Source organism: Eucalyptus grandis, chromosome 3, assembly GCF_016545825.1.
Source record: "Eucalyptus grandis isolate ANBG69807.140 chromosome 3, ASM1654582v1, whole genome shotgun sequence".
Classification (NCBI taxonomy): domain Eukaryota; kingdom Viridiplantae; phylum Streptophyta; class Magnoliopsida; order Myrtales; family Myrtaceae; genus Eucalyptus; species Eucalyptus grandis.
The window spans coordinates 39262156-39274091 of NC_052614.1; the positions used below are offsets into that span (position 1 = coordinate 39262156).

Here is an 11936-nt window from a genome sequence, read left to right on the forward strand (position 1 = left end):
CAAAGGACTCTCAAGTAGATTTCGGAGAAATGGGGGTCTGACAGAATTATCAATTAAAGTGCTTATGGATATTAGAATCAATCACATATAGAGGATGATGATGCAGGTACTATGGTATAGTAATTGGTAACCGAGGAAGCCGTAGTCATCAAAATATTAATGCATCGCAAAATGTCCAGATTCATTAGTATTAGGCACTGAAATGTCAGGTTTAAGGAGAAAAAGAAAATTGACATTGCCTACCAGCTAAGCTTCCAAACCAGGACAAAACCCCTTACTTTCTATAAATTATTGTGGTCTTATTCTTCGTCAAGCTCTCACTCGAAATCATATCAAATGGAGAATGCGGGAGGATTTTTCACTATGGTTCAACAGAAAGTAGTGAAGTTTTCCACGGATTTTAATAGTAGAGATTTCAAAGCCATTGTCCTTATCCTTTTTGGACAAGAAGCCTAAAATCCTTGTTGAAGAGAGAACACATACACGCACAAAACTCACGTAATTTTCTCCATCAAACATCAACTTTATCAAATTGGTGTCCGTGATGCATTTCATTTAAATTAATTAATGAAAGGATGACAATAAACATATCAAATACATTATGATCTAATTAGACCAAATGAAAGTTGTGGCACAATGTTTCACATTAATTAAAAGTGATTTAATTGAATCGATTAAAAATTCAAATACGACAAGACACATGGATAAAAGTTGATAGACTACTAGTATCATTATCTCTTCCAACATTAGAAACTTCCAATCACTCCCCACGGGAAGGTTACGGCATTCATCACACAACCTTTTCACATTCATGCCTTGGAGCATTAGTCAAAGGTCCATTTATACCCTCGTGGAGTTGAAAATAAGTGTGTACATGTAAACATAAAGAAGGGGCTACTAAATTAAACGTGATTGAAGGGTTCTCCAACTTCCCCTCGTTCACGGAAGATCTCACTACATGATTATAAATTGGGTTAATTTGTGGGGTATTGTGAATAGCATCCTTTTAAATATTAAAGAGCCAATGAGTTGGGATTATCATAATAGAACTTTTACGCTCAAAACAAAATTTCAATTTATGAGTATATCTGAAATGTGGATCGTATAGTTTGTCAGGTCCCTGACATTGAATAGCAACCTACTGTTTTTCCGTAGAGACCCCATGTGGGGAATCATTTGGTAGTTTGTCTTTCTTTACAATTTTTTTATTATATAAATTGAGACAATCATTTGGTTCTTTTTATATTAAATACTGAGAATAGGTCCTAATTAACTAACCTTCTACTGAGGCACTCAAAAGATACACCGTTCATTATGGAGAAGTTCATCTTCATAACATTTCTTAATGTTATCTTGGCTTCCTTATCAATGTTTCAGCCCGTCTTCTGTTCTAGCAACTTCACTGATCAAGTGGCTCTTCTCCACTTCAAATCGGCGATCGAAGTCGACCCGACAAACACGATCAAAGGTGGCAATTGGACCACCGAAGCAAATTTTTGTGAATGGATCGGCATCTTTTGCAGCAACCATAGGCAGAGAGTCACAGCTTTAGACCTCTCGCACATGGGTCTCCAAGGGAGGCTTTCTCCTTATCTAGGCAATCTTTCTTTCCTTGCTTCTCTTGATCTTCGCAACAACAGTTTCCATGGGAGAATTCCTATAGAAATTGGTCGTTTGCACCGCCTAAAAGAACTCTTGCTCCAACATAACCAGTTTGAAGGAAACATTCTTTTTGACTTAGCCCAATGCCAAAATCTTGAAGAGATGTCACTCGCAGGGAATAGGCTAACGGGTGGCATACCGAGAGAATTCGGCGCCTTCCCTAAGTTACAACTACTATATCTTAGCCTCAACCCCTTATGTGGTCAAATTCCAAGCTTCCTGGGCAATATATCCACATTGCAGTTCATTAGTTTGTCCTCGGCCAATCTCACAAGCTCGATTCCTCCGACACTTTTCAATAAATCACTCACCATTGTTGACTTGATGCATAATGATCTCTCAGGGGGTCTTCCCTCCAATCTTTGCTCCTGCTGGCCTAGCATTCAGATACTTGAACTATCTGATAACCAGTTCAACGGCGTGATACCAGAGACGCTAACCCAATGCAAAGAGCTTCTCATATTGGCGTTGTCATACAATCGTTTTCAGGGAAGCTTTCCTCGAGACATTGACAGGTTGCAAAAGCTACTGGAGCTCTACCTCAGGAAAAGCAACTTGACTGGCACGATTCCTCGAACCATCGGTAACATGTCAAGCCTGCAATTTTTGGATGTAACATCTAACTATATCGGAGGTGACATTCCGAGTGAGATTGGCAAGTTGGTCAATCTGAAATATTTGAGCCTTCAGAGCAATTTGCTAACAGGCAAAGTGCCTCAAGAAATTTTTAATGTTTCTTCTCTACGAAAACTTGATTTGGCCTCCAATTCCTTCTCTGGAAGCTTTTTCCCGGGTAACGAACAGAGCCTTCCAAATTTGGAAATGCTCTCTTTCAGTTTTAATAGTTTTGGTGGCAACATCCCACAATATATTTCAAATTTTACGAACCTAATACTTTTCAGTGCCGGGTACAATCAACTCAGCGGACCCATACCCATGAGTTTGGGCAACTTGAAGAACCTCAGATTCTTTGAGGCTGGATCAAATCAGCTAACAGGTGAGACTCATAGTTCGGAGCTTAGTTTTCTATCTGCTTTATCAAATTGCCAATCGCTACGATTGTTGGCTCTGGGAAGCAACCCCCTTTGCGGCTCCATACCAAAATCTATCAAAAACTTCTCGAGTTCCCTACAAATTCTAGATGCTCCCAACTGTCAAATTAGAGGTCGCATTCCTCAGGAAATGGGTTCCTTGAAGAGATTGACTACACTATGGTTGAATGACAACGATCTAGATGGCAACATCCCATCATCAATCAGAGGACTAGAAAGCTTGCAAAGGCTGCATCTCGATAACAACCATCTCGAAGGACCGATCCCCGACGAGATATGCAACTTGACAAGTTTAGGAATTTTGTTTCTCCAACAAAATAGTTTATCGGGATCGATCCTGAATTGCATTGGAAACTTGAGCAGCCTTCAAGAATTTATAGTAAGTTGGAATAACTTGACATCGATCGTACCAGTTAGCCTGTGGAGTCTTCAAGGACTCATCTTCCTCAATTTGTCACACAATTCTTTCATTGGAGATCTACCATTGGATATAGGGAAAATGAGAGCTATGAACGGCATCGATCTTTCTCAGAACGGACTTACCGGCACCATACCTAGTTCCATCCGGGGGTTAGAGAGTCTTGTTTCTCTCCACTTGTCAGGGAACTCGTTTGAAGGATCAATACCGCCATCGATCGGTGACCTCAAAGGGTTGGAGTTCCTCGATCTCTCCTACAATGAGTTGTCAGGCGCAATACCCAAGTCCATCAAAAAACTTAGATTTCTGCAAAATTTGAACTTGTCATTTAATAGGCTGTCGGGAGAAATTCCTAATGGCGGATCCTTTGGAAATTTCTCAGCTCTCTCCTTCATTGGGAATGAAGCGCTCTGTGGAAATGCAATATTTGAAGTCCCAACTTGCAAAGTAAATGAAAAGAAATCAAGGGACAAGCGGCTATGGTTACTATACGTTATGTTGCCAATTGCATCTGCTATACTTTCGGTCATTGTCATTTGCTTGCTTAGAAAGAATGGAAACACGATTAAAAGAGCTCCAGTTTCGGTGGGCATCCTGCTTGGAATTAACCACCCAATGATTACATATCGGGAGCTTTGCTCAGCTACGAACAACTTCAGCGAAAGCAACTTACTCGGAGCAGGAAGCTTTAGCTCTGTATACAAAGGGACTCTGGCCAACAGGACTGACGTTGCGGTCAAAGTACTAAATCTCCATATTGAAGGCGCCTTGAAAAGTTTTGATGCAGAATGCGAGGTTTTCCGTAAAATCCGGCACCGGAATCTCGTCAAGGTGATTAGCTCTTGCACGAATGCCGATCTAAGAGCTCTGGTGCTCCAATATGTGCCCAATGGGAGCTTGGAGAAGTGGCTCCACTCCAATAACCGCGACTTGGGTCTCCATCAGCGAGTGAATTTAGTGGTCGACATCGCAACGGCACTCGATTATCTCCACCATCGCCAACCAGAACCCATTGTGCACTGTGATCTGAAGCCTAGCAATGTTCTTCTAAATGAGGACCTGGTCGCACAAGTCTGCGACTTTGGAATTGCAAAGATTTTGGCTAAGAACAAGCTTGAAACACAAACCCAAACTCTCGGCACGATTGGATACATTGCTCCAGGTATATTTGTCAAAATTTTAGCTAATTTGGGCTTTGATTCCCAGTATAATGGTACAATATAATAGAGATACATTAACACTCATATGCCTCTCGGTCTTATTATTTATGCCCAAAAAGAAAAAAGATCCATCGCTGATGTTCTTTTTGGATCTTTTTTCACAAACTATGACGCTTGCAGAGTACGGTTTGGAAGGAAAAGTCTCGACAAAAGGAGATGTTTATAGTTTCGGCATATTGCTGTTGGAAGTGATAACTAGTAAGAAGCCAACCGATGAAATGTTTGATGCGGATATGAGCTTGAGGCAATGGGTAGGTGCAGCGACTCCAAACAGAGTGCTTGACATCATGGATAGCAAACTCATTATCATGAAACATGAAGATTTGACACCTCCGGAACTCGAGAGTATAGTTTTATCGATCCTAGAGTTAGGATTAGAATGCTCGAAGGACTTGCCTGAGGAAAGAATGGACATGAAAACTATCATGGTTAAGCTCAACAAGATCAAGTTGTCACTACTTGACAAGAAAATAAGGTAGAGAGCAGTACGTAGAATATGGGCATAGTATCATCTTAGTTTGTACATGGTCATTTCCTTTTCACGGCATTCTGTATAGCCATCTGCTATAAAGTTTCTAATCTTCCGAGTTTTCTGAATCGGAGAAAAACACTTAAAATCGCGATAACATTTTCATGCGTTGACATTTGACCCAACGAAATTCTCAACTCATGTCCGACTTCGGAAGGTATAACACCCATCTCAATGTCAGAATGTCGAAATGAATGTTTAGAACTAATTCTTCATTGCGACATTCAGCAGAGCTTCGATATTTTCGGTTTCTGGATTGCCGTACAGACTTTTAAAATCCCTATTTTTAGTATAATCACCACCTAATCTACAAGACCTCCCACCTTATTGTAAGTCATAAATAAATTGAACACGACCTTAGTGGTATAAAAAATAGGTCTGCACTGGAAAATTTCACTGCCGCTATTTTAAATTACATTATAGTTCAATAATGTCATTTTCGTATCAAACAGTTAAAAAACACAAAACAAAACAAATGAAGAAAATTCATTAGTATGACATAAAAAGGCATAAAAAAAAAACTTATCTAGAATAAATCATCGGCTGTCATCTCGACATCTTGATTGAGATCGTAACTGGCCCATCGGCCTTCCTCATCGAATTCATTATCAATCACAAAATCATTATTAGTACTACCAACAAATTTGTCGCTTAGGTGATATCTGGAGTTTCGGATTAAATATTTTAGGCTGGGCATTACTAATTTTGACCCAAATTTAATTTTTGTATGGGCTACTTTTGTGATTTAACGTTCAGGAATAAAATTTTAAGATCTTGACGGGCAATCTAAAATGGTTTTTATCTCTAACCCCTTTTCCATGTGATAGGGATCGTTTAGTAGATTTGGGATCGTATGTCATTGATCGTACAATCTTGAACCACAATTTTAACAACCATGTCGTCGTATGCTACTAGCAGTAGCACCCGGAATGACGTGCTTTATCAATTGTAGTGCTGTGCCTATATTAAGGGTGAATATGTGACCGGTGCACTTGAGGGATTCCCAATTCAAGAACTACAGGTTATCCATTTAAGAGAAAATTTCAAATAAGGACCCGAAGTGAATCTATTTTCTCAAATAAGGACCCAAAGTGAACTTTGTGTCATATAAGGACCCAAAGTGGACCCATTGTTTTAAATAAGGACCTCGAAGTGAATTTTATATCAAATAAGGACCCAAAATGATCAAGTTAATCTCTATTGAGGACCTTAATTTGCCGGCAGACATTTTTTGGCGATTAAAATGGGGGCAGTTTTGTCATAAATTTGTGATTGGAAAAAAAAAGGAAAAAAATATAAATTAATTAAGTTTACCTTTTCTTCTTTCTTCTCCTACGCTGCTCCTCAACCAAATCGTTGTCCGGTCATCATCGCGACTAGATTCTCGTCACTCCTCGCCTTGCTCGACTGGTGGAGAATTTGGGTCTCCGCAAACAAACAAAGAAGCATATGGTTTTTTTTTTCTTGTTTTTGAATTTGTGCCTCAACCAGCGGAGAATTTGGGTCTTCGACTTTGCAGAGGATGGGTACAAAGAATGGGAGAACTTCGTTCTTTGACTTTGCAGAGGATGGGTACAAGGAACGGAGAGACCGTAGAAAACCTAGGGTTTGTTTGTTTCTGTTTTAAGATTTGTTAATTTTCCCTTTTTTTTTGGACAAATGGACAAATGAGAATTATTAATGTCCAACAAAATCTGCATGTACTATTGCAGAAAGGTTTCCAATAGATCAAGATATTTAGTGAAATCTCTAGTGTTAAGGCATTGAGCAATAAATTTCAAGATTGACTCTTTCCTATGAATTGGTCCGAATGATTGAGGTTCAACCATGGTCAATGACTTTATATCATCGTGTGTGGCAAAAAGAAAAAAAACTAAAAAGTTGTTCTAAAAAAAATCCAAAAGAAAGAAAAGATGGTTAGTGGCTTTCTTCTTACCCAATTCTTACTCTTTTGTATGAATTGGTTTGGATGATTGAGGTTCAACCATGTTCAATGACTTTATGTCACTCTATGTGGCAAAAAGAAAATAAAAAAGTAAACAGTAGCTCTAAAAATAAACTCCAAAAGAAAGAAAAGATAGTTAGTGGCTTTCTTCTTGCCCAATTCGTACTCTTTCGCATGAATTGGTTCGGATGATTAAGGTTCAACCATGATCAATGACTTTGTATCACTCTATGTAGCAAATAGAAAAAAAGTAAAAAGTAGTTCTAGAAAGAAACTCTAAAAGAAAGAAAAGATGGTTAATGGCTTTCTTCTTGCCCAATTCTTACTCTTTCATATGAATTGGTTTGGATGATTGAGGTTCAACCATGGTCAATGACTTTATATCACCTTATGTGGCAAATAGAAAAAAAAGTAAAAAGTTGCTCTAAAGAGAAACCCCGAAAGAAAGAAAAGATGGTTAGTGGCTTTCTACTTGCCCAATTCTCACTCTTGCAATATTTAAAAGAAAAGAAGAACTTGAAAGGTAGATTAGTGTAGTTCAAGAAGAACTTGAAAGGTAGACGATATAAGCCACAAAATCTCCTTCACTAATTTATAAATCAACCGCAAAGACTGATATTCAAGTTAAAAAATAATTATTTGGTAAAATCATCCTTCCTCCTCTTTTCCAAGCTAATCGATCTAGAAATCTTAAGGTATTTTAAGTACATAATTTGAAAAATCCCTCTATACCAACATAGTAGCAAAAGTGCACTAGAAATCATAAATCTTTGCATAAAATGCATATGAGTCCTAATTACTTGATGACCCAATTGAGTCATCATCCTTTGCAAAGAGTAAAATCAGGTCATTTTCCATGGAGAATGTAGAGACTTGCTCAAATAGCACTTGAAGGCTATGCGGCAACCTTTACTTTCACTTCTTAATATAGGTTTAGACTTTACGACTTGATGTCCACCCACATAATGGTTTTAGTAGGCAAGTTCCTCCATTTGGACTTGAATATACAACCCAACCAGGAAATTTACGCATCCTTTTCTTCTGTGAATTAAGCTTACTATGCTGGAGTGCTTGTCAAATTTCATAATTCCATGAAAAGAATACATATTTAGTCAAATCTAACTCAGTGACCACAAGTACTAGATTGAAAGTTACGCTGGCCAAGTTGACAAGGACATCGACCCATAACTTCATCCAATCACCAAAGGAGACAAGTGCTTTGAGGAAAATAAGAGACAAATATCATAAAAATGGTATAACTGATGTCATGGCAGAACAAATACGGTGCTTCAATTACTTCCCATGATGAACGTTAATTGCTTCATGCCACACATATCGAATAAGACATCGTTTTCAAAAATAACGAACATGGCTCCCAGTTAAAGTCATCGGTGGGGGCAATAATAAGCTTTCATTTCCAAACTCTTGTATATATTGCATGGACAAATACCTTCACATGCAAAACAAGAAATATTACTAGTATGTCCAACACAATCCCCATGTACCATCATATCGGGTTTTCAAATGAGTGATAAATTTTAGGATTGACACTTTCGCATAAATTGGTCCAAATGATTGAGGTTCAACCATGGTCAATGACTTTATATCACTCTATGTGGCAGAAAGAAAGAAAAAGGTAAAAAGTTGCTCTTCAAAGAAAGAAAAAGAAAAAGGAAAAAGAAAAGATGGTTCGTGGCTTTCTTCTTGCCCAATTCTTACTCATACAATGTTCAAAAGGAAAGAAGAACTTGAAAAATAGACTCGTGTTATTTTGGCAAAAAAATTCAGCTAAATGAGGATATAAGCCTCAAAATGTCCTTTAATGATTTATAGTTCAATCGCAATGACCTATATTCAAATTAAACATGAACTTATTTGGTAAAATCATCCCACTTCCTCTCTTTCAAGCCAATTTGTTTAGAAAAAATCCCCCTACACCAACATAGCAACCAAAGTGCACCAGAAATCTTAAATCTTTGCACATAATACAATTGAGTCCTAGTTACTTTATGACCCAATTGAGTCATCAACCTTTTCAAAGAGTAAAATCAAGTCTTTTCTATGGAGAATGTCGAAACTTGCCCCAATAGCACTCCAAGCCTCTGTGGCAACCTTTAATTTCACTTCTTAATATAGGTTTAAACTTTATGAGTTGAAAACACCCCCATAATGGTTTTAGCAGGTAAGTTCCTCCGTTTGAACCTAAATATTCAACCCAACCCAACCAGGAAATTTACGCATCCTTGTCTTCCATGTTTTAAACTTATTATGCTGGAGTGCCCGCATAATTCCATGAAAATAATACATATTTAGTCAAAATCTAACTCAGCAACCACAAGTTATAGTGGATTGAAAGTTTCGCTGGCTAAGTTGACAAGGACACCGACCCAAAATCTCATCCAAGCACCAAACGAGACAGGTGCTTCAAGGAAAATAAAAAAACAAATATGGTACCTAGTCTCCAAAAGCTTACATTATTTCTATTCATTACTAACGAGCAATGCACTCTAGAATCATTGATCCATATTGTGATTAACGATATACTTTAGATCAATCAATAATGTGCACATCTCAATAGACACGTCAATGTTGTGGATAAAATCGAGAATGCGAACCTAGCTAGGTTAAAAGAAATAAAAGTCTTGATTATTAGACTATTTGGTACATGCTCCATTGCATCACATCCACACAACAATCAAAGATGAACAAAGATGCACACAAATTCTAGAACATACACCGAACTAATTGGAAGACCGTCTAAAATTGTCAAAATACTAATGCGTCACACGATGTACCCATTCATTAGTTTTGGGCATTGAAATGTCAGGTTTAAGGAGAAAAATATAATTGACTTTGCCTCCTAGCTAAGCTTCTTGCATCCCTTTATGCATAGTAGGAAATTTGCTACTATGGAGAGCCTTTACACTTAGGTGTCGCAACCTTTCTTGAGGTGAATTGCTGAGCAGGAATGATAGACCCTCTTACAAGGCAACGCTTGCATTTAACCCGAGCTCTCCCAAGCCCATTCAACAACTTGAGTTCTTGATTGAACTTGCAAGTAAACTTACCCTAGAGACGCCACCAATATTTTATGGATCGATTGGTCCAAGTCCAACTAAACCAGAGATTAATGAATATAATGACGGCCAAGCCTGTGGTTCCTCTCATTTGCAATCACACTAGAGATTATCAACTTCCCTGAAAGGCAACTTCTCGCAGTCCCCCTCATCCTCGCCCCTCCATTGAATGAGCAAATCTGCTTGCCTCTTGTTAGTTGCAAGACACTGGATTTTTCACTCGATTCTCTCGAGAAACATTTTTATCAATCAATGGACTCTCGAGTAGATTTCAGAGAAATGGGGGTCTGACAGAATTATCAATTAAAGTGCTTATGGATATTAGAATCAATCACATATAGAGGATGATGATGCAGGTACTATGGTATAGTAATTGGTAACCGAGGAAGCCGTAGTTATCAAAATATTAATGCATCGCAAATTGTCCAGATTCATTAGTATTAGGCTTTGAAATGTCGGGTTTAAGGAGAAAAAGAAAATTGACATTGCCTACCAGCTAAGCTTCCAAACCAGGACAAAACCCCTTACTTTCTATAAATTATTGTGGTCTTATTCTTCTACAAGCTCTCACTCGAAATCATATCAAATGGAGAATGCGGGAGGATTTTTCACTATGATTCAAAAGAAAGTAGTGAAGTTTTCCACGGATTTTAACGGTAGAGATTTTAAAGTCATTGTCCTTATCCTTTTTGGACGAGAAGCCTAAAATCGTTGTTGAAGAGAGTCCACATGACACGCACAAAACTCACGTAATTTTCTCCATCAAACACCAACTTTATAAAATTGGTGCCCATGATGCATTTCATTTAAATTAATTAATGAAAGGATGACAATAAACATATCAAATACATTAGGATCTAATTACACTAAATGAAACTTGTGGCACAACATTTCACATTAATTAAAAGTGATTTAATTGAATCGATTAAAAATTCAAATATGACAAGACACACGGATAAAAAGTTGATAGACTACTAGTATCATTATCTCTTCCAGCAATTTAACTTCCAATCACTCCCTATGGGAAGGTTACGGCATTCATCACAAAACCTTTTCACATTCGTGCCTTGGAGCATTAGTCAAAGGTCCATTTATACCCTCGTAGAGTTGCAAATAATTGTGTACATGTAAACATAAAGAACGGGCTACTAAATTAAACATGATTGAGGGGTTCTCCAACTTCCCCTCGTTCACGGAAGATCTCACTACATGATTATGGTTTGGGTTAATTTGTGGGGTATTGTGAATAGCATCCTTTTTAAATATTAAGGCTGCGTTTGGCAGTCGGGATAAAATTCGGGATAGGATATGATAAATCATATCCTATGTTTGGTGCTCGCTCAGGACATGATAAAGTCGGATATAAGGGGGATATAGACAGGATAAAATTATCCCATGGGAGAGGTGGAATAAAGGTGAATAGGATTTTTAATGTCCATATTAGGAAGTTATTTTTTTTAATAATAAACTTATTAAATTAATAAAATTGAAATTATATTTCAATATAAATAATATTTGAATTATAATTTAAGAAATTAAAAATTGAAAAAATAAAAATGATTATTTGAAATATAATTTAAGAAATTAAAAATAAAAAATAAAAATCATTTTGAATTAATCCTATTTTAATTTATATATTCAACTATAATTCTATCTTATAATAAACATTCAATCTATAAATTAAATATTTATATTTATTATATATTTTAGGTATTTTTGTATTTTAGGTATGTTAGTATAGTTTACTATTTGATAAAATTTTATTAAAGAATGATGAAAAGGGAAAAAAAGAAATAATATAAAAAATAATATAAAAAGAGGAAAAATAAAATAATAATAAATTAAGGAATATTGTTACGAGAGATTTTCACAATATCCGTTTATGAACATTTAGGTTCATTTATAATGACATGTCGTTTATATAAAAAAAATGTACATGATATGATGTAAACATATTCGACTTTAATATTGTGATTTACCAAATAATGGACATGATATAAAAAAATCCTAGGATTTCATATCCTATCCTATCC

General features: G+C 36.8%; 1 protein-coding gene across 1 annotated transcript; it reads left to right on the forward strand.

Annotated features, from left to right (window-relative positions):
• Window positions 1-1314: 1314 nt before the first annotated feature.
• On the forward strand, window positions 1315-4831 carry LOC104439615 (putative receptor-like protein kinase At3g47110). The gene is made up of 2 exons (XM_010052654.3): window positions 1315-4294; window positions 4473-4831. Exons 1-2 carry the CDS (start codon window positions 1315-1317, stop codon window positions 4829-4831), a joined length of 3339 nt encoding a protein of 1112 aa, XP_010050956.2.
• Window positions 4832-11936: the final 7105 nt, after the last annotated feature.